At 29.8% G+C, this 27,757-nt stretch overlaps 1 protein-coding gene and 1 pseudogene across 4 annotated transcripts; both read right to left on the bottom strand.

Annotated features, from left to right (window-relative positions):
* Positions 1–956: 956 nt before the first annotated feature.
* LOC114186523 (nuclear transcription factor Y subunit B-3 pseudogene) lies at positions 957–2,438 on the bottom strand (annotated as a pseudogene). The gene is made up of 2 exons (XR_014995980.1): positions 2,152–2,438; positions 957–1,842 (listed from the first exon to the last, which is right to left on the bottom strand). The product of XR_014995980.1 is annotated as a nuclear transcription factor Y subunit B-3 pseudogene (transcript).
* An 11,779-nt stretch (positions 2,439–14,217) lies between these two features.
* LOC114186644 (DEK domain-containing chromatin associated protein) lies at positions 14,218–22,448 on the bottom strand. Of its 3 annotated transcripts, none has more exons than XM_028074609.2 (12): positions 22,292–22,448; positions 19,761–21,040; positions 19,634–19,667; positions 18,626–18,705; positions 18,386–18,445; positions 18,112–18,222; positions 17,942–18,022; positions 17,754–17,828; positions 15,636–16,197; positions 15,301–15,410; positions 14,934–14,964; positions 14,218–14,674 (listed from the first exon to the last, which is right to left on the bottom strand). In XM_028074609.2, the coding sequence occupies exons 2-12, from the start codon at positions 20,940–20,942 to the stop codon at positions 14,514–14,516; spliced, it is 2,487 nt and encodes an 828-aa protein (XP_027930410.1). In that variant the 5' UTR covers positions 20,943–21,040; positions 22,292–22,448; the 3' UTR covers positions 14,218–14,513. The 3 variants fall into 3 exon arrangements, with proteins under 3 accessions (XP_027930410.1, XP_027930411.1, XP_085530675.1); XM_028074610.2 differs by having other exon boundaries at positions 15,301–15,407; XM_085674549.1 differs by lacking the exon at positions 22,292–22,448 and adding an exon at positions 21,979–21,996.
* Positions 22,449–27,757: the final 5,309 nt, after the last annotated feature.

Here is a 27,757-nt window from a genome sequence, read left to right as displayed (position 1 = left end):
ATGATTGATTTGATCAATTGATTCATTTTGAGTTGATACATTTACCGGTATATATTCTATGGGGATTTGGTTATCTATGCTCTTTATTGTATTATTATTCTGTTTCCCTTATCATGTTTCCCAGATTTAACTTTTCCTTTTCCAGGTTGACTGAGTTATATTTGTTTTGGTTTTAAGAATGTTGTCTTTAGATACATACAAATCTTTGTATCTAGAAAAACTGACAAAAAAAAAAGTATAAAGAAAAAATAACGAAACCTCATCAAAAACACAATTTCAAACGTAAAAGCTAGGTATGCAGTAATACATCATGTAGGTTTTACATTCTGTCTTTTATGATAAAAGATGCTGATAGAGTTGTTAAGTAAAGTGAAAACGAAGATTATATTTTAAATTAAAAGATCTTTACTCAACTTCAAATCAATGATAGGTGCAATGCTATTTTTTTTTTCTATAGAGGAATAAATTCTGATGGGAAAGAAGTGGGAAAGGTTTGTTATGATCAGAATGACTTTATTCTTGCGTCTGGATAATGCATAAAATTATTGTTGAACCATGTACACATAGAAAGGGCAAAGGAACAAAGAAGCAACAAATCTTAGTTTCACATGCTTGTGATTAGAAGAGTAAAGCTTTATACATTTAGATGATAAAAAGGTAGCAGCAAGTCTCATCTGTGTTTCTTTCCACTCTCTCAATATTCTCATACCAATCACATGCTAGTAAGATCTTTCCACCATATTTATTTACCAATTAACATAAATATTATTAGTGTTTATTTCATAACACAGTGGTCACAATTATTACCACATTTGCAAAGGAGAAAAGATTGTTGTTAACTTGCTATTTATGAACAAACAAACACCAATAGATGAATGATAACATCAAAGACCGAAGAGTTTGAATAAAAGCACATAGCCAATAAGAAAAAAAAAAGTGAAATTTGGCCATTTGGGTACACAGTACTAAGAAACACTATTTCAATAGATACAACAATCAAATCAGTGTTAGATTGTTGGCATTAAGACTTAGAAGAGTGTCATACTATACATAATGGCCATACAATCATCTATTATATAATCACAATACAAACCAACTCTCTCAGAATTATTATAATAATAATAGTAATTATTATTATTATTATTATTAATTTCAATAAAAACCACTACGAATCTTGCTATTTGTTTTTTGAATTATGAAAATAATAACCACAGTAAAATAGAACGAGCCACATGGCACGCTTGTATCTATCTAGGCCGATTCGCATTGGATCCAGGCCCAGGATACGCAGGCCCACCCTTAATAGCAGCACCACTGCTAGCCACTTGATGGAACCCACCAGAAGCGTACACGTGTCCCTGATGCATCATGATCCCACCAGCACCATAACTACCACTCTCGTAGGCACTGTTGGTAGCATTGGAAGCAGGAGGCGCGTCCTTGTCACGCGCCGCCACGGTCTTCTCTCCTTCCATTTCTCTAAAGCGCTGCAGGTAGACCTTCAGAGGCTCCACGTAGTCCTCGAAGCCCAGAGTCGTCATCGCCCACAGAAGATCGTCGCCGTTGATCGTCTTTCGCTTTTCGCGCTGGCACTTGTCGGAGGCCTCGCCGGTGATGAAGCTGATGAATTCCGACACGCACTCCTGCACCGTCTCCTTCGCGTCCTTTGAGATTTTCGCGTTCGCCGGAAGCGCCTTCTTCATGATGCGACTCACGTTCGCGATCGGCAGAAACCGGTCTTGCTCCCGCGGCGACATCTCGCTGCCCTTGCCGGCGTTGTGCGTGCCGCCGGAGTCGTTGTCGGAGTCCGCCATCGATGAACAGCGAGGTTTCGATGAATCGCTGAGAAAGATGAAACGAATCACGAAATCAGTAGAGGAAAATATCGGAGTTCACTGTGGACGAGTTCTTGGACTCAATTTGAATCTCTTTGACTCGCTCCACGTGAAACTGAAGTACTGTTCGCTGTTCAGTGTATGAAAATTGAGTCGTCAGTGCGGTTCTTTTCGGAATTCAAGGGACGATTGGGAATGGATTTGAACTGAGACTCCGAACCACAAAATGGTTTGATTCTGTTACACGTGAAATTGAAGTGCTGTTCGCAACAGAATCTTGTTCAGAATCTGAAATTCAGTACTTGGTGCGGTTTACCTCGGACTTTCAAATTTGTTCCCGGAATTGAACGAGGAGTTGAAAATCGAAGTCACGAATCGATTTGAGTTGGTTGTTCTGCGTGGAAATGAAGCACTGTTTCGTAGTAGAAGCTACTATGGAACTGAGATTTCGTGAATTTTCCTTCGAAATTTCAAATTCGATTGGGAATGAATGAGAAGTTACAAATCCGAGACACGATGCGTCAATTTGAAGCACTGTTGAAACGAAGTTTTCAAGAAATGAAATCACTGAATCGTATAATTTTGTGTGAAAGTCGAAGTGGGTGTATTGGAAAAGCTGGATATGGTGGTCGGCGATGACGGCGCCTCCGGGTGGTTGGGGAAAGGTAAACGGAACGGGAGTGTTTGTTTGGGAGGTAATGAGCAGGGTCCGTTGGATCAGAAGGGTTAATAACGCTCTATCTTGAGAACATGTGGCACGTTGTGGACCGTTGTTAGTCGATAAGTGTGAGTTCACATGGATGAATTGGAGCCCTTGGATTTGGTGATTGCTCCATGATCTGGACCGTTGTTTTGGTATCAGGCACGTGCTCCGTTCTGACTTGGACTACCTTATTGTATTCAAATTTCAAAATCATTATATATATATATATATATATATATATATATATAAAATTTAATATTAAACATTTCAATAATTTTATTTTTATTTTTATTAATTAAAATTTTCATTTATATGGTTATATATACAAAAACTTATATAAAATTCAATTTTACTTAAAATATATTAAAATACATAAATAATTATATTATTATTATTATTTTTTAATAAAATTTGTATATAAATAATTATTTAATACAAAATTATAAGTTAGAAATGTTATATATATATATATATATATATATATATATATATATATATATATATATATATATATATATATATTAAAACAAGGAATAGATAGATAACATGGACAAAATATGTCTAAAAATTTAAGTAAGTCAATGTACACACTTTAAATATTAAACTACTTTAAATTTATGTCATACTTTCAAGAAAACAATTCAAAGAAATATTTTTACTATTTATGTTAAATTAAAACAATTTCTCTTTGACTTTTATTTAAATTTGGAAATTTTTATTTATTAATTATGAGTCTAGTGAATTAATCTTTTTGTGTGCATATATAGAATATTAAAAAGAAAACAATAGTTAATGAATGTTTTTTAATATACACAAATTAATTAAGCTTGGAATTTTAATTAGATTTTGGCTTTTTATTCAAGTTTATTACTGATAAATACAAAAATAATATTGTAATTTTTTTAATGTACAAAAAATGTTTATTTGTAATTAAAATTTATAACAAATAAAAGTTGAATACATAAATGTCATTATTATAATCAGTAACTTTTCAATGGTAGTAGTTTATTTATAACTTAAGAAAAATGTTTAGAAATAATTTTTTTGAAGCTAAGGTTCGTAAATATATTTCTTGAAAAGTAACTCCTAATGATGATCTTTTATGTGTGTGTTTAAGATACTAAATATTTAATTGTTATTAAAAAATGTAAAATTAAAATCTATAATCAAAATTTCGATTATGTTATTTTAAAATATTAATATTCAATATTCTATGGTTAAAAAGTTATAAGAAAATGTTGTTACTTAAACCAAATGAAATGAAATTGTTAGCAAAATTTTAATGGAAAATACTAACAATAAGAAAAGTGTTGAAAAATACCTTTTAAAATATTTTTTGATTAATTAGAAAACACTGATTCCCAATATGAAACTTCTACAACGACAATGGTGGATTTTATACCATACTGGAAAAGTTTAAACTAAACTAATTTCATAAAGAAAAACAAGGATATATATATATATATATATATATATATATATATATATATATATATATAATATAATATAATAATAATAATAATAATAATAATAATAATAATAATTAAGTGAGAGTAAATGTTGAGAGGAAAAAAGCTACTGACATGTGACACATAAAACCCCACTTGCATGAATTCTTCTTTTTAATACAATAGAAAATATATATTAATTTTATTTATAAAGTTTTTGTCTGGCAAAATATTTTATCATTTTTATGATATTTATTTCATGTTAGTGGTTGTGGTTTCTCCAGAGTGAAGACTTATAATTCGAATGTATCTGTAAACAGTGTTTGCTTTGCTTAGTAGGGATTCTTGTTAGATTTTAAACTCACTTATTCACAGTTAAAAAGTTTTTGCATTAAATTAAGAATAGTTGTTAATATAACTTTCCCATTAATTATTGTAGAAAATTAACAAACAAAATTATCATATATAATAATTTGAGTTTGAATAAAACTGTAAAAGTATACAGTACTATCCACACATATTATTGCTCAATTTAATGAATACTGAAATCACCAAAACAAAACTTTCTGCAATTCATTTTCTTACATAAAAGTTTGAAAGGAGACAATGCAAAAAAGTACTTTCTTTTATTAAGAAAATAATTATCTTTATTTCAAAGACAAATAAAAAGTTGAATATAAAATTCAGTTATAACATGTCTTTTGAGAAGAATTATTAAAACGACAATATCAATGAAATTTGAATTCATTTTATATAAGAAATTTATATGTTTTTAATTCAAAATTAAAAAAAAAAAAATTGTATTTGTGAGAAATATTATGTAATATGAAAATGAAAATATCTAAAGGGAATGGAAAAGAGGCTTTGATTGCTTGCCTAACAGTGATGGCAATTAGTTGAGAATCTTTCCTCTTCATTGGTGTCATTGATTTTGACTTGGAAACTTCTCTTAACACCACTCCTTTCCTTAATGGAGCCTTTTAAATTCTTAAAAAAAATTATATAAAAAATATAAAAAAAATAAAGGGTGGTTGATTTGCTTTAAAATCCAATTCAACATTACAAACTGAATATACTCTTATAATTAAAATTTATCATTTAAATGTAAATAAATTGTCATCATATGATTAAAATAATTAATTTACGTAATAATTATTTAAAAGAACTATGTTTGGAAGGACTTTTAACTAATTAATAAGGTTAAACAATTTATATTGAAAATATAATAAAATACAAAACTAACTTTCACGTTTAATTTCAGCTATGGTATCTAAATTTAATTACAAAAATTAGGTCATTAGTACCTAATTATGTAGTTTTTGCATCTTTATCTATTTTCTTATGAGCACTATATGATCAATTAGCTTAGGTGTGCTTTTTGATCCTTTATGGTTGTAATACATAGAGACTCAAAATATAATTAAAGTGAGATCAATATTATTGGACAATATATTATTTATTATGTCATCTATAGTCATAATTTGTGTCACCTTAATAAAATTTATTGAACTTTAAAATTGTCTAACCCTATAATAACTTTATTGGAGGTACAACTTAGAAGGAGTATTTAATGGTGAAACTAAAGGGCAAGTTGGTAGAGGCAAGAGTAGGACCATTTCTCATTATTTTGGACTCTTCATAACACCACTTTCTGCTTTTACTTCTAAACAAAATATCTTCTATTACTATTTGACAAAAATATATTGTTTTTTACAATAATTTTATACAAGTTTTTTTATTTATATTTAAAATAGAAAAAATTCCAGTTAATAGCTTTATAAACAAATTAGTTACTTAAACTAATATATCATCTATTGCAAATCTCATATGGATTAAGTAAAACTTAAATTATATAAGCGAGTAAAAACTTCGAATTGAGTTAAATTCAATAGTATTATAGTTATTTATAGTCTATTTCAATGAAATTTATTATTTATTAGATTTATTATATAATTCATTTGTTAGATCATGACTATTTATAATTATTTAATTTCATATTTGATATTATATGATTCGACATGAGAAGGTTAGATTCGATAAAAAATAAGATAAATTTATAATATATAAATAAATATAAATTTTATTTTATAAATTAATTTTATGAAATTAACTCTACTTTTCAATATAGTAGTAGTTTGAGAGAATTTAAATGTACAGAACTAATTTTTTTTTTCCGATAGACCTTTTATCTATTGTTATTGGTTTATTGTGTGTTGCTATATGTCATAAAAAGTTCTGGAGCAAATAAATTATTGTGTGTATTGCCTTTTTCCTTATTTTAAAGTAAGGACATGCATGTTATTTAGGATGTTTTCTGCAGGTAAAATATGGCTGAAGAATATACTTCATATAGTGGTGTATTGACCAAAAAAAATGTTTGATGCAAGAAACATAACATATATAGTTTACATAAGATATTTGATAAATAGGAATTATTTTCCTGTAATTAATCTAATTTATTTTTTGTGATTAAGTTTAGAATTATTTTCTTATAATTAAGTTAATTAATTTTATGTAATTAAGTAATTAATTTCTACTAATTATGTGTGTATATAAATTAGAGAGTTGAATGTATCGACTTGATTATTTATATTCATTTTCCGTTAATAAGAGGACACAAGTTCAAATCAATTTTTCTTTATTACGACATTCTTTTAAATGATGGGTTATGATATTAAATGACCGATTATTCTATATTTATTTATTATTATGATATTAATATTTTATAACTATTTCATCATTTATATTATGTAAAGTTTTGGTGGATTTTGAGCATTATTTTTCCATTTTCTTTTTCTTTTATTTTTTTTTCACATCTGTTTCCCTTTTTTTTCTTATTTTTATCTAAACTTATCACTTCATTTCTGATTTTGTTAATAATAAAACAAAACCAAGTAATTATATCTTATTAGAATTAAATACAGTAATTTATTTTTTACAATAAACATTTATCACTTTTAAGTTCTATAGTTATAATTGTTGCTATATTTTTTAAAATTTTTACTTGTATATGCTAAAAAATAATATTATATCAAACAACGCAATTTTTAATTTTTGATTTTTATATTTATTATTTTCTTATAAATTTTGAATATTGGGTTAATGATAATTTAAATATTTTTTTTGTAATTTTTTTTCTGATTCTAGAAGGAAAATTATAATGGAATTTTAAGATCTAAAATGAATAATACAGATAATTGATTCAAAAGATACTTTATTAATGAATTTGAGATCGGAACATTAGTTCGTAGACATGAAAAAGAGAATATAAAGACAACATTTATTTGTCAGAAAAATAAAAAAAAAGTGATTTTAAAGATGAATGAGAGGTATACATTCAAATAATCTTTCTTACAATACAATATTCATTTAAACGATGGATTGTGATATTAAATGTGCAGTTATTCTATATTTATTTATTATTATGATTTAATTTTTTATAACTGATTCATCATTTATATTATGTAAAGTTTTGAGATTTTTGGGCATTGTTTTTCCACTTTCTTTTTCCTTTACTTATTTTTCACATTCTTATTAACTTTTCCATTCTTATTCTATTTCCCTCTCTCTTTTTTTCCTATTTTTCTCTAAATTTATCATTCCATTTCTCATTTTGTTAATAATAAAACAAAACATAAAGTAATTATATATTATTAGAATTAAATATAAAGTAATTTTATCTTTCACCATAAACCTTTATTATTTTAAGTTAGTTATATAATTGTGACTATTTTTTTTTTAAATTTTTACTATGCTAAGAAATAATATTATATCAAACAATGCAATTTTTAATTTATGATTTTCTTATAAATTTTGAATATTGGGTTTATGATAATTTAAATATATATTTTTTAATTCTTTTAAATGTCTTCTAAAAAAATTGTAATGGAGTTCTAAGATTCAAAGTGAGTAATACATCAAATGTGATAATTGACTTAAATGATACTTTATTAATGGACTTGACATCATAACACTGGAATGTACGTGGAGATGGAAAAAAGATCCCAAAGACAAACTTTGTTCTTCAAGAGAATGGAAAAGTGATTCCAAAAATGAATTCACGTTCCCTTAACACTCAATTGAGAGGAATTGACAAGTGATTGTTAAGACGAACTCTAATTCTCCTCTAACCTTTATTGGAGGGTCTGTTCTGGTACGTCTAATAATTCCACATCACTTAGGAGTTCAAACCAATAACAATTAAAATGCACCTTCCTTCCCTAACCCTTTGAAGCACCTTTCAAAGATAAAGTTGTGATGAAGCTTTAAACTCCAAAACATATGTGGTAATTGATCATAATGATTTTATCTCAATAGGCTTGAGGTTATAACATTGACCTTGTCTAGGAAATGGAAAAATAAGTTTCAAAGACCAACCCTTGTTCCTCTAGGTCTCAATTGAGGGGAATGGAAACATGGTCATGCTCCTTTTGGACCTTGATTGGGAGATTATAAATGTTTAATAGTCTCGCATCAATTAAAAATTTAGGACAACAAAAATTTAAATTAACATTCGTCCTTTAACCCTTTGTGGTGCCTTTTAAGGACAAAATCATAATGGAGCTTTGAGCTCCAAAATGAACAATACATCAGATGTGGTAATTGATATGAAATGATGTTATCTCAACATATTTGAGGTCAAAACATTGACGTCATCTTTGGAATGGAGAAAGGGTTCCAAATATGACTCTTTGTTCCCTAAGGGAATGAAAAAGTAATTTCAAAGATGAACCCTTATTCCCTAAGTCCTCGACCGACGAGGGGAATAGAAAAATGGTTCTGAAGATGAAATCTCATTCCCATTAGACCTCGAAGCCTATTCTAGTATGTCTAATAATATCACATCACTTGGAAGTCGAGACAAAGAACATTTTAAATACACTTTCCTTCCTTACTATTTTGCAACACATTTTAAAAACAAAATTGTGAGAGTTCCAAACTTCAAAATGAATGATATTTTGAATGCTATGATTGACCATGGAAGTCCATTCTAGTATGTCTATTAGTCTTACATCACTTGAAAATTGTGACAAAGAATAATTTAAATACACTTTCCTTCCTTACCATTTTGAGACACATTTTAAAAATAAAAGTGTGAGAGTTCTAAATTTCAAAATAATGGATATTTCGAAAGCTATGATTGACCATAATAATACTATCTCAATGGATATTATCAATTCTTGAGTAAGGATGACTATTTTGGTTTTTATTTGTAATTTGTTGGTTTAAGATTGAAGATGGATGAGTTGAATTTGACTGAAATTGTGTTTTTATTCATTTTGAACAATACTAAATATGACATAAAATCTATGTTTTATTAATGTTATTCGGTGTGCATTTTAGACTAGTAAAAATGAATGATTTGGATTGGTTAAGATTGAAATTGGTTTAGGAACAACAACGAAAATTGTAATGTTTTGCATAATCCGTCTAGAGTCTCACTCAGAGTTTTCTCATAGACTTAATCCACTTAGCGGATTTCAATGCTCTCAACGAATTTTGCTCAGTGAATTAAAATATGTTTAAGAAATTCAAACCCCAAGAGTAATTCCAGTATTTTTTTCTAATTAAATCCACTCAACAAATTAAATATCACGAAGTAGATAGGCTTTATTTAAAAATAGCATATTTAATTTAAGTGTATGGACTAAAATAGCTAATTTAAGTGCATATTTAATTGTGATGAATTTTATTGAATTCATATTTATATAATAATTAACTTTTCTTATGTTTGTTTTATGGTTTTTCTGTGTGACGAAAAAAAAGTCAACAAAATTGGATATACTCAATCACTATACATCCAAATAATTTATATTAGAACGAAATATATCCATATTTTCTAATAAAAAAAATACTAGTTTGGAGTTTTATATATTCAAATTCAAAAAATTGAATTGAAATAAAAAAATATATTTTATATAAGAAATTAATTTAGATATTTATAATTTTTTTTAATATCAATCTTGAATCGTATTCTTTTTTAAATTGAATGTTAATCCAAAATAATTTAAAATCGTGGACAACATACACCATTATCTGTTTATTTACTTATATCTTCCTAGTAAAATATAGTAATCATAACTCTTTATCCTCACATTTTAATGCTCAACCTTTTAAGTAATACACCATTTATTCCTATTAGGAAGTGACATACACCCACATTTAAGACGTGTACCAAACATTGGACCTAACTCTATTCATTTATTTTTTAATTTATTAACTAATTACACATTTCGTAAGATATGAAATATTAACAAAAAATAAATTACTCTTAAAACTATATAATGTTTTAAAATTATTTTATATTTAAAACTAAGTTTGAAAAATACCAATTTTAAGAAAGATATTAAACTAATATACAAACACTATCATAATAAAATTATTATAAAAAATAAGAATTGATTTAAGAGTATTATCATAATCCAAGATTTCTGGAGTATATAATTATATGTCATTAGAATATTTGTGTTAAAAATTTAAGTATGAGTCTAAGTTTCACATTGACTAAAGATGAGAAAGTAGAGCGTTATACAAGGATGAAGACCCATAAACTCATCGCCTTAAATTTTTAGGGTTGAGAATGATATCAATGTTTTATGTAATTAAACTTAGATCTCATTGATGTTGTATCTCTCAGTAAAACCTCTTCTTATACCTAACAATTTATAATCTAAAAAAGTGATATGAAAATTTTGTCAAAAAAGAAAATTACATAAGTAATAATATTTTTATTGAATATTTATAAACATAGGTGTTGAAATACAGAAAAAATATGTTAAATTGATTTGATTAAAATAAAGTTTGAGTGAGATTTGAAGGTGTACGCAGTTGTTACCAACCAACCTCGTACCACAGAGTGAATGAAGAATTGGTGGAGAGGTTGAAAAAGAATGAAAGTGTTTTTTTTAAAATGAGAGAGTGGTCACGTGCATCGCATCGTAACTTTGCATATAAGCAAGTTGAATGGTGGTGTGGTGAGAGCAGCACTGAGCACCATAAACATGATTATTAGAGTTGCTAAGTGGGTCATCAACTTTCCACCATCCATCACTTTTCTTTTTCCCTTTGCTTTTTCATAATACCAAACATCTCAATTAATTCACAAAAAAGAAAACAAAGCAAGTACCATGTCTACTGTATATACTATATACATTCTCCTTCACACTAACTCATGCAAAATTTTATCTTTTTACTTTCTCTTTTCAGAAAAAAAAAATGCATTGTCAACTAACTAAAAAGAGTATATATATATATATTTTGTAAAGTAATCATTACAAATATCAATGGAACTTTTTTTATGTAATAAGAATTTATGATTGAATATCATTATTAGTATGTTTTAATTAAATCATTATTATTATTTTACATTATTCATGTGTCTTTATAAAAAAAATAAAAATGATATAACTAAGTTTTAAGTTTTTCACTTGAATTTTTTATTTTATTTAGTGTCTAAAATTTCTATATTTTTTAGTTACACTGAATTTCTATAACCATAATTATTTTTATAAGAAATGACATTGTTTGATTTTTTTAAATTAAATACTAAAATAAAAATCAAATTAACTATGCTGAGACACAAAAACATGTTTAATGAAGATAATTAGGATGCAAAAGCTTGTTTTTTCCATATTGTCCCTGTTGTTCACGATATTGGACTTGAGATTGCAAAATCATATGGTAGTTAAGGGTAGTGATTTAATTAAAAAATATAAAGATTTTAAATATCCAATCAATGAAATTTTTTAATAGAAATTCAACTCAAAATACTTAAATTTGATATGAACTTCAAACTTAATTAAACTGTATTTTTTTTCATGTCAAAAATGTAAGTAATATAATAATTATATCAACCTAGTCATAAAAAAAATCAAAAGGTAAAGACTTAATTAAAAAACATAAAAACCTAAGACATTCAATAAGATATTTTTTTTAATACTACCTCAATTGAAAATATTAATTATTATGAATTCAAATTTATTTTTAGTCTACTGAGTTAGATGATGTTACTAAGGTTAATGATATAACAAATGGTGGTCTATTAAACATATTTGTCACATTAACTCGCAATATTTAGAAAGACACTATTTTTATCATTCTACACAAAGATATTTGTTTGAGAATGAAAAGGACAATAACAATTTGTCCACCTATTTACACTTAGTTATTGAGAAAGTTACTTCACTCTTCATATGATAAGACCATTTTTTAAAAATGACATGAATTAGTATGATAAGGTTAGACTCTAATAAAGGGATTTTAATTGATATTAAGATTATTGTGTCTTTAAAATAAATGAAATGTTGGAATGTGAAGGTAAAATAAGAAAGATATTCACATTAATTAATTGAGAACTCAAATAATAATGAAAGAAATATTACTAACCTCATCTTAATGTAATATTAAAAAATAACAATTTTGTGAAATTGAAAATCTACAAAATAAAAAATTTTAATTAAAAATCACATAAATTCTATAATTAATTTAAATGACTAAAAGTATATTTAAATTTTGAATTAAATATGTTTTTAATATTTAAACTTTAATGTAAGATTAAAATTCATTTTTGTTCCAAATTTTAATACATAAAAAATTAACATTATCGGATTAATATGATTGTATTTATTTGTTTCTAAAAGTTTAGAAATCACAGTGTATTAAAGTTTAAGATAGACTATAATTTTACATTATTCCTTTTTCTTATACACGTAATTGTCCTCATCTTTTAGTAATTCTAAACTAATTTTCTTTTAGTTATGAAGAAACAAATTTTATGTTAATTAACTTCTGAATTGTCATCAATTAAAGGAAATCAGTTCTTTTCAAACAAGTTATTGCAAAATCAATTTTAATAAAATCTAAATAAAGCTATCCTGAAAACGGGGAAGACATTGAAAACAGGAGAATTTTGTTTTGAAAAAAATAATATTATTTTTATTTTAACTTTTCTTTGTGTGCATGTGTGATCGTAAATGATTTTCAAATAAGAATGATTGAAATTATTGGGTGAAGTGTGAATGATATTTTATGTTCAACCATCTCATCTTTAATGCATCAAATGGCTTTAAATTAATTCTCCTTCTAAAATGTCCCCACTTGGTCAACTACACTCACCTCAAATCTTGATCAAAATCATTGTCAAAATCACGTTCTTCTCTATAATTACATTTTCTTGGTGTTCCACTAGTCTTAGTGGAGAAGATTTCTAACCAAGAAACTTTTTTATTTGCTCCACTTACATTATCATTTTTTTTTCTTGTGTAAAAAACAAAATAGAACGAAAAGAATAAATATTAAAAAAAATACTACTTTAGTTAGCTATGAGTCAATCTATCTATATATAAAATTATAATGCCATTTTTAATCTAAAAATCTTAAAATAATAAATTTGTGAATCTTCTTTATATATGTTATTCATATTTCTATTTTCTACTTAAAGGAGAGACTTAAACTCAATTTTTTTTTCTTTGGAAATAACACAGTTTTGAGTCTTTCTTTTATTTTATGCAGAAGCTGTTATCTCTTTTTCTGATTTTATATATTTTGTGTGTCTCTCATCTCATCTAATCCCGCAAACTTACAATTTCTTCACTCACCAACTTTGAACACAAGCAATTGCTTGGGTTTATCCTTCAATCTTCCCTACTAACAGTTTCCATTTCATTCTACAATCAACCTTTTTCAAAACACAATTGCAGATGCATACATGTTTGAAAGAACTAAACCAAACTTGAAAAAACAGTTGATAATGAAAGTGGAGTTGATTGCCAAATTCATTACTAAAACAATTGATAATAGACAATTTAATCATATAAAAAGTGCCACCCTAGTCACTGAAATATACAAATGTTAGTATTATATTGATCGGTAAGAATTCGAATTATCTACTGTATCTTCAAAATATAAGAATGACCAATAATTTTAATGTTTTACGATATATTAAAAAAAATTAAAATATTAACATCATTGTACTTTTAATGTTCCGACATCATAAAAAAAATTCCAAAAGAGAATCTGAACTCGTATTGTAACCATAGAACATGGAATGGAGCAATAGCAAGACACATGGGAAATGGGGATCATCACTACTACTGGACTGCAGCTACTGCTAGTGAAGGAGTGTGATTGTCAAATCCATTACATAAATGATACAGCATGAAAATCTTGAGATGTGAAAGATAGAGACTTCATCCACCAACAAAGGGAACAGTTATCAACATGAGCATGCATGGATGAGAACTTCAGAGGTCAAATATTTATTAAACTAGACAGATTGTTTGAGCTGTGTAGTTTGGTCAGTTGTATTCCTGAACAATATAAACCCTACAAATTCCGTTGGTGTAAACAAGAAGGTGCACATTGGCAGCCACCAAAAGCCTAAATTGACAAAGTACAAGTTTGGATGGATGCTAAGAATAAGTTACAGCCACTTCCACCCATCAAAGTGTACAGATGAAGCATGTATAACTGGGTTATAGTATTATACATTGCTAAGCCTATCTTCAAACAGTCAAGTCTACAAATCAATCAGGCTTTAACCTTCTTGCCTGATGTTGGGGTTTTATCTTTCTCAGCATCCTCTTCTCCATCTTCATCATCTGCTTCATCAGCTAGTTTTGTCAGCTCTTCTTGAATCATGAGCTTTATAGATGCCTTTCTTGGAGCCAGATCCATATCATATTGCTTGGCTGAAAAATGAAGGGCAACTTTGTTAGGCTCTTAATTTCAAGTTAGGAAATGATATACGACTATGTTAATCAAACTATAGTTAAAACTATTTCGTTCAGGTTTGAGAATAATACAAAAACCAGGATCAGATACAGACAATAGATCTCATGATACTACAGGAACAAATGTACCACTATCTCAGTTGAAATTGAGAAAAGGTATAGCTATAATTATGTGTTTGAGTAAGAAAAAAAAGTGAAAAGGATCCATAGTGCATACCAAGTTGCTTCAGAATGTCAGTAAACGTGGCCTGCAAAAGAGGAAAAGGGGTTTAATTTTAGAAAAAGAGAGAACATTCAGTAGAGAGACTAAATACATCATTGACATTGCCTTGTACAAATCTTCTTACCACATGCCAAGCCAGCTAATGTGAGTTTCTACCGTTTTTTCTACAATAGGTGCTACCACAACGTTTTTCTATGTAATGCAACCAGTCCTATTCCTATCACATTCAGTGCAACATTCTCATATCTACTACACAGTTTACTTTATACAAGATTGCAGTTCCACAAGTTTTAGCTATGCATTAAACATAAAAATTCAACTAGTTGCTGAGTTTCAGTAAAGTTTTTTTTCAACGTCTTACCGTATTGAAGTCCACTTCTTTAAGAATTTCACATATTGCCTCACGCAATTGAGTATCACTGGGGCTTAGCTTCTCTTTTTTCATGCTCTTTCCTCTGGCAACCTTTTCTGCTTGATACAACAGAAAGATGTTTTATAATGTACAAGAAATGAAGTTCATTTAAGTTATCAGTTTTTCAATTAAAAAACGTCACCATTTAAACCGATGGAAATGGAAAAATAAATGAGATGACTAGCAATACTTTCAGCTAAAAAATTATTTTTACTACACAAGCAAAATTATAACATTTTAAAATGAAATAATGACACAAGCAAAGGAGAACTCAAGATATCTACCAGTTTTCTCTATGGAGGCAGACTTAGTAGGTGTTGTTGACCTCTTCTGCACTCCTCTTTTTTCATTAGTCTTCTTCCTTGAAAAAACCTTTGGATTTGGACTTTCATTGTTATCATCATCAGTCTTCTGCTTTCCTCCTTTCTCGTTTTTCTTCTTCCTTGAAAACACCTTTGGATTTGGACTTCCGTCACTATCATCCTCAGAATTTGAGATGTTGGATGAAGGTTTCTTAGGTGTTCTTTTCGGTGGTGAATGAGATTTATTGGCAACTGTAATTTTCTCGATTTTACTTTTCTTAGCAGATTCCTTTTTTGTGGATGACGTTTTAGAAGGTTTTTTCTTTTCTTTCATATCTTCAGATTCACTCCCAGAATCACTTTTCTCTTCACTTTCAGATTTCTCTGGTGTTTCATCCTCAGATTTTTCAGGAGTACCATTTTCATCATCTTTCTCATCTTCCTCCTCATTTTCATCATCTTTCTCGTCTTCCTCCGACTCATCCTCTGTGTCAGTTGTACTCTTTCTTCGCACTACTGAAGAATCTTCATTTTTCTTCAGCCTCTGAAAAATACATGCCAAAAAAGTTGTGCAAAAGAAAACCAAATTAACTAAGGAGAAGCTACCAGTTAAAACAAACTGAAACTGCACATATCACTAATGTAGATACTATATTGTGAATAATAAGGGATTAGGTTTACATGAAATGCTATATAATACACACAACTAATACCAAATTATACCACCACTTTTGTCAAAATCATAATTATTCTAATAGGACAGTATGATCACAAAACATTCCATGCTTGTTTACACACCTAGGATCACCAGGATTTCTTGTGAGACCATAAAATTGGTAAACTTATTCAAGCTTCAAAACCCACCCATGGACTAGGTTGATCAACCCAAAAACCAAGATTTTCTTTAGGGTTCTGCAACACTCTCCTACTCTGGTATGATCTGTCCTCTGGTCTGACCCAATCTCACTTGATCCACACCCAGTGATTGCAATACCTGAATCCCCGAATCCTAGTTGTCCCAGCCTCTCCAAAAACACTTGATCTCCCTTTTCTCCACTAGACTCATCAATGGTTCTGCCTCTCTAGATCTCTATGCCAGTACAACTCTATTCACTTTTAGGAAACCCTTGTCTCTTCTCTTATAGCTCTCAACTTCTATCACCAAGAAAAAGAAAAAAACGAGTCTTTTCTCACATCAACCACCACCCCTCTCACCCAACATTTTGCATTGCCAGAAATGTAGAACACAGACGTAGAACATAGGCTCTCCAACGACAGCACAAATGGAGGAGCTGCCACAAAGCATCCAAATTGCTGCAATAGGTTTGGCTGAAGAGAAGAGCTTAGGTCAAAATTCGGAAATGCTTCAGCAACTGGTTAAAATCGCAAATTCCCATGACTGATTTTGTGAGCAGATTATAATGATCCCACAAATTTCCAATTACGTTCGGGATTGAGATCGCCAAGGGTGGAAAAATCACAGAATTATAAGATTTTACAATTCAAATCACAATTTTGACTATGTTGTATGATGCACATATAGCTCAATATTTTACATTTGTATCGATCCAGATAATAACCACAGGAAAAATAGTAAAAGGATGTCAGATATTATTAACAGTTTTATTATCATGTAGTTATATGTGTGTGAGTGAAGGGAATACATGAGAGAAGTGAGTTATAAGTTGAGAGAAAATGAGATGTTTTGACTTGTCATAACCTTGTCCCTTTGGAAAAAAATATGTCCCGTGATTTGGTAAGTAGCAAAAATTTTAAATTGACCTGTAAGCCAAGCTTTTGTGCTTTCCTGTGAACACATCTAAAATCAAACTACGAATAAGTATTTATAGTATTTTCCTTCCTCAATTATTAGTGAATCAAACGCACACAGAGCCATGGATAATAGGACAAAGAACAATTCCATGGTAGTAAGAATAGCAATGAAGAGTATTAAACAAGCAAAAGTGAGATAAATATGCTAGTCCATATAATGCAACACTAGTATTCATTCTACTGCAAGTCTTGACTTTGAAACACAAATCATAGTTCATTTCTTGAATTACATTTTAAATCCGTTAAGTTAAAGGAGTGAGATATTACCTTTGCTGAACGTCTTGAAGTTGTCCCAGATCTTGTTGATGAACCCCGTTTTACAACACGCTTCCGCTTTTTTCCCTTTGTTAAATCATAAAATAGGATGAGTGCTGTGACCAGAGCATAGTTGCCTAGGTAAAACAATTACCACAAAATAACAGAAAAAAATTGAAACAAAAAAAGATAATTAAAACCTTCTCTTTTTCTGCAAGTAACACAGTAGTGGTTGCATGAGGAGCACCTAAAAAGTCTATCAGCGCAGTAATAATATCTTCCTGCTTAAGTAAAAAATTATAAGTAATGACGATAGATCTGTGTTAAATGGTATTAGTAAAAGAGCATCACTAATGCGTAACTAGCACACCTTCCTTGTTGTTGCCCTGGCAATTGTTAAGTCAAGCAAATCACAGAATTCCAGTAACTTCTCTTTATTACACTTGTCAAGTTTTTCTTTTACTTTAATCATTTGCTTTTCCTGCAGTAACAATATTTGGACTTTAGAACTTTTGAAGAGCACTTCAATCAGAAAAGCAAGAAATTAAAAAAAGTACTATAAACAAAACCCTAAGACTGTAATTTATGATATATAGATACAAGCTACGAGTACCAAGTTTTTATTAAATAAAGGTAATAATTACCTCATTATCACGCCACACAAAACCAGAAAACCTCGAGATATTACTCTTGATCTGAATTGCCTGCAAAGAGTTGAGAAAAGATTCAAATGAAAGCATAATACCATAGGGTGAAATTTGAGCACCAGGTAAGATTTGAGTGTTTAACTGTTTAACAATCTTGGCGAGCACTATTGCATATCCTCCAATATTGTGGTGGAATAATACAAAAACTGTATAAAAAAAGTTATAAGAAAGGCATACCTTCCCTCTCCTTCCAAAGAGAATTGTGTGGAGCAATTTGAAGGTATCATCAGTCTTCCTTCTAGATAGCTTAAAAGCCACTAGAGAAAAAAAATGCAAAAGTCATAAGTTATCAGCTGTTCAGATGAAGCGGAGACATGTATGCACACTTCACAGCATAACAAATGTATATAAGAAAAAAAATATATCACCAATATATCAGCTCAACTTTATCTGTTCCAGGAACCTTTTCCTATAAAGGTCAATTTAATACTCCACTCTGTTCTCCCACAATCTTGAGTGCCAAAGATTCCCTAGACCCTTTAGTAAAAAGACACTAAATAACATGGATAAACTATAATTAGCAAATAATCTCATTTTCCATTAAGAGTGAAAGGAAAGGGTTAATATAGTTCCAATCCAAGTTTGTGTCATTATTATTGTCGTCAAAGTTAGAGTATGAGGGAAAAGGGATAGATATATATATACCAAAATATTTTTCCAGTTAGTAGGAAAAGAAGGCAGGGAAAAAGTAACTGTTTGATAAATAGATTATTGTACAAAAAACAATCAAATCAGTATGTGGCAGTGGATTTTGACAATAGTATAATCAAAGTAATGACTACTGTAGTTAGCACCAACTCATACAATATGGAGGGTGAGAGGCTCAATACCGTGAGGGGAAAGATGCAGTTAAACATATATCATTGGCTCACATAATCATTGAATTGAAGGGACACACTACAACTACAATTTCACAATCTTAAATTGACCATCTTTACAAATGGCACATTCTTCTTGACTACGATTGGGCATGCATATAAAAAAAAATTGTGGCTCATTTACTGCATGATATATGTCAAATTCAAATTGTACACTTTTATCTAGATATTGTCAACCCAGGAGAAATGTGAGGAATGTTTGAGCAGGTACACTATGCATTATATTAACTTCTGTTGGCTTGAGTATATAAAGAACACAATTAAAAGACCACTATCGAAGAAGAATTCAGAAAGGAAAGCACAATACCATTTGGTATATCTTTTAAAGGTGTACCACGACCCTGCAATTTGAAAGAGAAGCTGTAAACAAATTAAGTTATATTAAATGCATAATTGAAGGCAATTATCTAAAATGTGAAACTTAAAACAATTACCTTTTCAATGTGAAATTCTTTGGTTGCATCTTTGTCAATTGATGCTACCAACCTCTCAACTGATTTCCTTTCCCGCACAGGGCGATCAATAGTAGGAGTCCTTGGCTCAATTTTCTTCAGTTCCTTTCTTTTAGCTTTCACTTTCTCCCCATTGTTCTTCCCTCTCCCACGTTTTTTGGGTCCTTTCTCACCCTTACTATCTTCTGCCTTGTCTTCTTTTGACTTATCAATATTATCCTTATCCTCATCTTCATCCTCCTCCATTGCCACTTCAGTTTTCTCCTTTTCATCACTCTCCTCCTCTTTAATGCCACCCTCTACTTCCATAGCCTCCACCTCTGGTTCATCAGCTTTCACTTTTTCATTTTCTTGCTTACCTTCCATTGTTTCAGTAACACCAGTGTCTTCATCCATGTTATCATTGTCAGAAATATGATCACCTTTCGTATCTTCCTCTATTTCTTTCAACTCATCACCATTTTTATCTTCCACTACTTTTTTCACATCATCAATTTCTGTATCCTCCTTGACTTCTTTCACATCATGCACTTCCTTCACCTCCTTTACTTCTGCACCATCAACTTCCTTATCCTCTTTTATTTCTTCCACGTTTTCATCAGCTTTCTTATTCTCTTTTACTTTTTCCACCTCATCTTCTTTCAGGTCCTCTTTTGCATCTTCAACTCCATCTTTCCGATCCTCTTTTGCATCTTCAATTCCATCTTTCTGATCCTCTTTCACCCCATCTTCTTTCTGATCCTCTTTTACTTCTTTCACCCCATCTTCGTTCTGATCCACTTTTGTTTCTTTCACCCCATCTTCTTTCTGATTCTCTTTTGTTTCTTTCACCCCATCTTCTTTCTGATTCTCTTTTGTTTCTTTCACCCCATCTTCTTTCTGATTCTCTTTTGTTTCTTTCACCCCATCTTCTTTCTGATCCTCTTTTGCTTCTTCTTCCACAACAACTGTTTTTGTGTCCTCTTCTACCTTTTTTACACCATCAGCTTTCTTGTCATCATTTTCTTTGACAATATTCTCTTTGATTCCATTGTTCTCCAAACCTTTTCCTCCATCAGTTTCCAAGTCCTTTTTCTCAGTAATATCTTCCAAAGTTTTCTCCTGCAAGCTCTTTCCATTCGAATCAGCCTTAGAAACTTCATTCACTGGTTCTCCATCACCCATACTGATCTTATTTACAGTAAATAACTAAATATACAAAATTATTATTTCCTAAGCACAAACTGCTTTACACTCTGATAAAATGAACAACTGAAGCCTACCTGGAGATTGAAAAAAGCATCATTAGGTATAAGTATGGCAAACTCAAACAGCAAGTGCAAATAAAGAGGGAAAATTAAACAATAAAAACTAGCTAAAATGGAAAGGAATTTCAAGAAGGCAGATATTTAAATCCAGGATAATGGCACGTAACGGCCATCCCCAAAAACACTAGAGCTGGATTTTCTGTATAGTATATATACATGTATTCTAAAAAATGACAAAAATTACACAAAAATTAATGACATTCAATAAAATTTCGTGAGTCTAAATAAATTCATGCAAAAAGTAAATACCAACATAATTCAAATATATGTTTCCAAGATAGGAATCATCAACTTCTAAATTGAAGTCTTCTTTACATTTTCAGTACTATTCCCACAACTGCAATGGACCAGCCTTCTTTTCTCTTCTCCTGATGTTTTCAGTCTCTAGAACTGTTTCCTACACTATTTCAATATTTGAATTCTTTCTCTAGACCTATATTATGACCTTTTATTAATAATTATGAGTATACCATGCATCAGCCATGTACGATGCACATAGTATTGATTATATATCTGCATGAAGAAAATTAAAATCACTGCCATCCCGCTATAACTTTCTACGGTTGGCTGCAACGCGCTGTTATCCAGCATTGATAACTACGATTTAACCACAGTGGAGCCAAATTATATCTTTCAGTCATGGGAACAACAATGAAGAAGTAATGAATTCATATATCCCGTCTTAATTACAATGAAAGCATGAAAGTAAACGCAAACACACACACACCCATAAAGCCAACAAAGGAATGCAGATGATAAACAACAACCCAGCATAACAAAAACTCAAAATTGGAGGAGGAGAACAAATTGATATAAATTATAAAAATAAATAAATAAAAAACACCAACCCCTGAATATTAAATTTGCCTCATATCCAGAGAAAATCACATCACCTCATCAAAAGGGTAACCCTATTCATGAAATTTCACAAACAATATTCCGGAGCACAGCAGAGAGCCCCGGTTAGGAACTTCAAAATGCCAATTTTTTTTTTCTTAATTGCACCCAGAGAGAACCCTTGATACCCAACACAGTCCAAATGACCAAAATGTGGAGAAAATTCTGTGTCTCAATTCGAAGCCCTAAAATTCCCTCACCCCCAAATCCCCCACCCCATGTGACAATTGACTCAAGAGAATATAAAGATGCAACCTTTGAAACCTAAAACCACAGTTGAGAAGGGGAATTGAAAGAGAAGAAGCTTACAGATTCGGGGGTTGGACGAGTAAAAACACAACAGAGCTTCACTCAAACATTGCACGTCTTTCTCTCTCTTCAACTGACAGTTACTATGTAATGTGAGAGTGTCTGATGTTTGGGTTGTTTTGGAAATTTGTAGTTCGGACTTCAAACCTGGATTTTAAATGCAGTTAAGTTGCCATGTAAAACACTGAAATTCGGATTCAATGGCTGAGAAGGGTTCTGGTAAGAGTACGTGTGCAAAATCAACGGTTGTCGTTGAAATTCCTTGTGCCATGCACGCCTGCTGTGTTTCTTAGATTATTACTGAATGATTGTATCTGAAATTAATGATAACATGTTACTTCATTGTATCTAAATTTATTAATAGTTCTTACATGTTGTTACTTCATTGTATCTGAAATTATTAATTATAAGTTGGTAGATTTGATTATTTCCTAAGTAGTTAATGAATAACTAACTCTCGATGTGTCAATGTATGAGTATTGTCCTTGTGTATAATGCAAAAGTTTAAAATTCATGATCTACCAAAACCAAAAGGTTCAATCATGTGGATGAATGTGAAGAAATTAAAATATATTTAGTTATTTAATTATATGTGAAAATTGGGTTGTGTGACTATTTTTAAACAATTACTTTTTATAATTTAAAGTTTAATTAAATTTTAAATTTATATTGTTTTTGAATTTTTTTTAAGTATTATTAAAAAAGTATTCAAACTTTGTATATTTTTAATGAAGTATTTTTCCTTTTTGTGTGTTTTTTATTGAAAAATAAAAATTTATTAAATCAAATTTTAAATTTGTCATAAATTTAGATATATTTTTTTTAAATGGTCTTTTTTATTGACAATTGAAGGTGATATAATTATTTGATTTTGCGATATCACATTGAACATCGTAAACTTGAAAAAAATAAAGTTATAAAATTCTAATTCTTTTTATAAAGAATAACATCATTTCAATTTTTAAATTAAGTATTAAAACAAAAATTAAATTAATTTGTTTAAGTTTGTATTCATTTACATATATGTATCCTCCCGCCTAAATTCATACTTGGTAAAGAAAACTTTTCAGATCAATAATTTTGTAATTTTATTTTTAGAAAAAATCAAGTAAAGTTATTTTACAACTATTTTTAATTTGTTCATATGTGATTATCGATTAATCATCTTATAAAATACGACGAAGGGTGAAAAGTATATTCTTAACTTAATTTAATTCTACAATAAATTATATGTAAGACAAATTATTTTTTCAGCTATTTTTTTCCAAAAAATATAATTATTTTTTAGGAAAATTTCGTTTTTGAAAATAATTTTCAATTTTAAAAATTAGTTATTATTTTAATATGAGAAAATCAAGATTGAGACTGTGTAAATATTTTATATTTTATATTTTATTACATTTTTTTTTGTAAATATATACAATAAATAAAATAAATTTTTTTTTCATATATATAACACATCTCTTTTATATATATATATATATATATATATATATATATATTATTTTTCATATTTTTACAACTCTCACGGATTCTCAACATCCATAATTGCATCACCTCAAATATTCTGTATTATAATTATATAACACTTAAAATTATATAAATATGCATCAATTAAGTCTATATCGTATTTCCAAAATCAAAATGCGAATGTATACTGTATCGTAGAATTCGAATTCTAAAAGTTTTTTTCTTCTCATTACCCAAGTCTATAGTGTTCTGTTTGGAGTTCAGTTTTTAGATTGATTTTTTAACTGTTATCTTTTATGTTTTTAAAACACACTATTTTAATATGCTAAAAATATTTTTAATATATTTTTAAACATTAAAATCAATATAGATCAATATTTTAAAGGTACACAATAAAAAATTCAAAATTTACACTTAATATTGTAGAATCAACTAATTGTTGTCTAACTGATAGTAAAAATCTATTAAAAAATATTAAAGTTTAAATATTATTCAATAAAATTAAAAATTTAAACATGAACTAAATTTAAAATACTCCACTCTATGAGAGATTTAAAATTAATTAAATTATATTTTTACTTCTCATTTGGAGACACATTATTAATGTCAACACAAAAATAGTCATTTGTAAAGCTCACTTATATTTATGCCTTATTTTAAAGGGTCATTCCAAATCAGATGGGCCTAGGACTGGCCTAAAAGGCGAAACAGACCCTAAGTCTGCCCTAACTCACTCATTCTACTCATTTTCAGAAACAACCCATCTTCCTTAGAGCTGCAGCCGTCTCCCGCTCTGCTAGGATTTGGTCTTTGGCCTCCGTCACACTCGTTCGAATCCATTTCATTCCACGTAAGTTGCCTCTCGTCCCATACATCTCTTATTTAGCACTGTTGTCTCGAGTTCCAACTAAGGTCGTTCTAGGTAGCTTCATTTCATGTTGTTCTTTATTTTTCCAGCTCGCTAAACTGCTCTAGGAGCTACAGTACTTCTCTGTTCGTACCCAAGAACCCAGCTGCTAGCCCTTTTCCAGGTAAGGAAAGCTAGGGTCCACCCCTTTTTTCGTGTTTTCTGCTTGAGCCACTGTTATATCATTATAGTATGCCTTGTGTGTTGATGTGAACCTGTGAGTGACATTATTGAACTGTTTGGAACCTGTTGTGTGTTTGTGCACGAGAGAACAGTGGTGAGCACTAGTTTTCTCGCCCAAGCGAGCATGTCTCGCCTAGGTGAGATCAACAAAGCCTCGCCCAAGCTACTTTACGTGAAGTAATCGCTCAAGCGACCCACGCTATTTTTGAGCGATCGAACGTCTCGCTCAGACAAGAGGAGTCTTGCCTAAGCGAGATCACGCGTAAGGTTATTGTTCCCCTTTTCGAGCCCTCGCCTAGGCGTAGGGGGCTCGCTTGAGCGAGACCCTTCAGCCTGAGCGAGGAACTGGGCGAGGGTAGTGTGATGTTTGGTTGTTTCCTTTATCTTGAATGGTTAATACTTGCTTGAATTTAATTATTGTGTTAAAAGCATAAGACAAATGAGTATGTGTGAGTGATGTGATTCATGGATTGTGAATGATGGGTTTGGTATGAATTTGGCATGTGTTTTAAATGAGATGGTTGGTATCAAAGAGACATGGTGATGATATGAAATACAGATCTATATTCATGGTTTGGGAAGGATGAGTTGGTATGGATTCAACATTTGGACATGAATGAAGATGGTTTATAAAGGTTGGCATGAGATTATCTGCATGATAAATATTACATGATTGATTGAGCATGATTGGTCGGTGGTTAATGCGTAATTCCTTGAGATCTCTAGGTGGGATTTCAGGGTCGTGCTTCAGTGGTCGAGACGTAATTCCATGGCCCATGTTAGTAGGAGTCCATGGTGGTGCCCCATCTATATAGTCTGGTAAGGATTCAAGGTAAGGTTGCATCCTAACACTCTAAGGAGTCAGTTAGTCTCACTTAGAGCGGACTGACTCTTGTGGTGAGAGTAGTAGGAGGCCTGAAACTCATTAAGGGCTAACCTTGTGTGGGGGGATTGAAACATTGTAACACTTGTAACACTTAACTCGGGGATGAGCAGCTCGGGGGTGAGCAGGGTAATCCACCACAAGTGCAAGCATCCGCTGAATCTGACTAGACTATATGTATCCGGATGAGTCGAGTCAGAGTCTAGTGTATTGTTTGAGAAGTCATAACATGTTTGGATGATATATATATATATATATATATATATATATATATATATATATATATATATATATATATATATATATATATATATACTGTTTGGGTTGTGTAATGGCATGTGACTGCTTGATGAACCGTTTCTACTCTAGCTTACCATGTTTGCTTGTTTGTTTGCATTGTATGTTGTTCTTTTCCTTTTGCGATGATCATCACTTTATTGATGGGAACAGATGCGAGAGGTACCCGAGGTCAACAGTGAAGAGATGATTCTGCTGCATAGTCAACCTAGGTTGGACTTCCTGTTTTATTTGGGTTTTTCTTTAGGGTTATGGCCCATGTACTAGTCTGTCTTTTAGGTTCCTATCTGATTCTATTAAACTTCTTAACTTGTTTCTTTTTGGGCATCTGGTGTGCCTTGGGTTTTTTAAGGAGTGATGTTTAAACTCCGAGACTGCGCTAAGATATTATTTTAGTGTGATGCTTCCTTTAATTTCATTATAATTAAATGGGGTATTACATCATTCACTTCTATTGATACCAAAATAGACTAACACGGAACAAATTGAATTAAAAAATATAAAAAAGTAATTAAATAATTAATAAAATAATTTTTTTTTAATAAAAATAAATTGAAAATATCTAATTATATGAGTCACTTAAAACTTAATCGAAAATTTTGTTTCCCTTTTAATCTTTTATCTCTCAATTGCGATTTTTTAAGCTGTTGAAATCCTTATATTTTGAAATTTTTATATTTTTAGTTTAACTCTTAATTTTTCGTATATTTATTCCTTAGTTTTTCTATTTTAACTAATTAAAATATTTCTTGATAATATTTTGAATATAGAGTTGTCAAAACGGGTAACCCAACCCGACCCGGATCAACCCATCACGGGTTGATGATTTAGTGAGCCAACCCAACCCGGCTTACTTTTTAGCGAGTCAAAAAAATTCGAACCCGACCCGACCAACTACGGATTGGCGGGTTAAACGAGTTGGCTTATGGGTTCACTTAATTAAAAAAAATACAATTTTTTATTTATTTTTCAGTCAAAACTAAATTATAATTCTAATTAAAATCTAAATAAACTTTAATACAATCCAAATACAAACCAAAATCAACAAAATACAAATTATTTAGTGTTGGCTAAAAAAAATAACCTAACATGATCCAAATGTAAAACTCAATTTAATTAAAAACAATTGTGTTACCCTTCTATCTGCGGGTTGGTGAGCCAACCCGGCTCATAACGGGTTCAATCCGGATGAGCCGGGTTCTAAATGAGTCGGATCAAAAATCAACTCGTATTAAAATTTATTAAAATATTTCAACCCAACCCGAACCTGTGATGAACCAGGTTGACACGCGGATTCCAACCCATTTTGACAGCTGCTTAAATGAATACATTAGATTAAACATTCCATGAGTAAAACATATGAAAAATCGAAGATTGAATTTGCAGATTTTTTAAAATTTAAAGACTACAATTGGAAGAGAAAAGAAAGACTTAAATATTAATTTCATCTTTATTTTTTTTAGCTATTTTAGTTCAATAGTAATATATATATATATATATATATATATATATATATATATATATATATATATATATATATATATTCAATCAGGTGCCATATTTTGTTAAAATTGTTTAATTTAGTATTTTTTTAACTATGTTTTAATAGTTATGGCAAATAAAAAGTTGTCACGATCATGTTTTTTGTTGTTATTTTTTTTAAATTTTTAAAAAATATCTATGTATCAAATTAGTATCATCTTATGAGTATTATGTGTTAGGTTAG

This window comes from Vigna unguiculata, chromosome 6 (assembly GCF_037176805.1).
Source record: "Vigna unguiculata cultivar grain cowpea cultivar isolate G323 ecotype 2 chromosome 6, ASM3717680v1, whole genome shotgun sequence".
Lineage (NCBI taxonomy): Eukaryota > Viridiplantae > Streptophyta > Magnoliopsida > Fabales > Fabaceae > Vigna > Vigna unguiculata.
Note: the sequence above shows the minus strand (reverse complement) of the source record. Positions and strands in the feature narration are given on the sequence as shown.

Coding starts and splice junctions, on each gene's coding strand:
- LOC114186644 (XM_028074609.2), bottom strand. CDS start 20,942: ATGGGTGATGGAGAACCAGTGAATGAAGTTTCTAAGGCTGATTCGAAT. Junction 18,706..19,633: donor TTTAAAAGATATACCAAATG/GTATTGTGCTTT, acceptor TTTTTTCTCTAG/TGGCTTTTAAGCTATCTAGA. Junction 16,198..17,753: donor CTTCAAGACGTTCAGCAAAG/GTAATATCTCAC, acceptor TGTATTTTTCAG/AGGCTGAAGAAAAATGAAGA.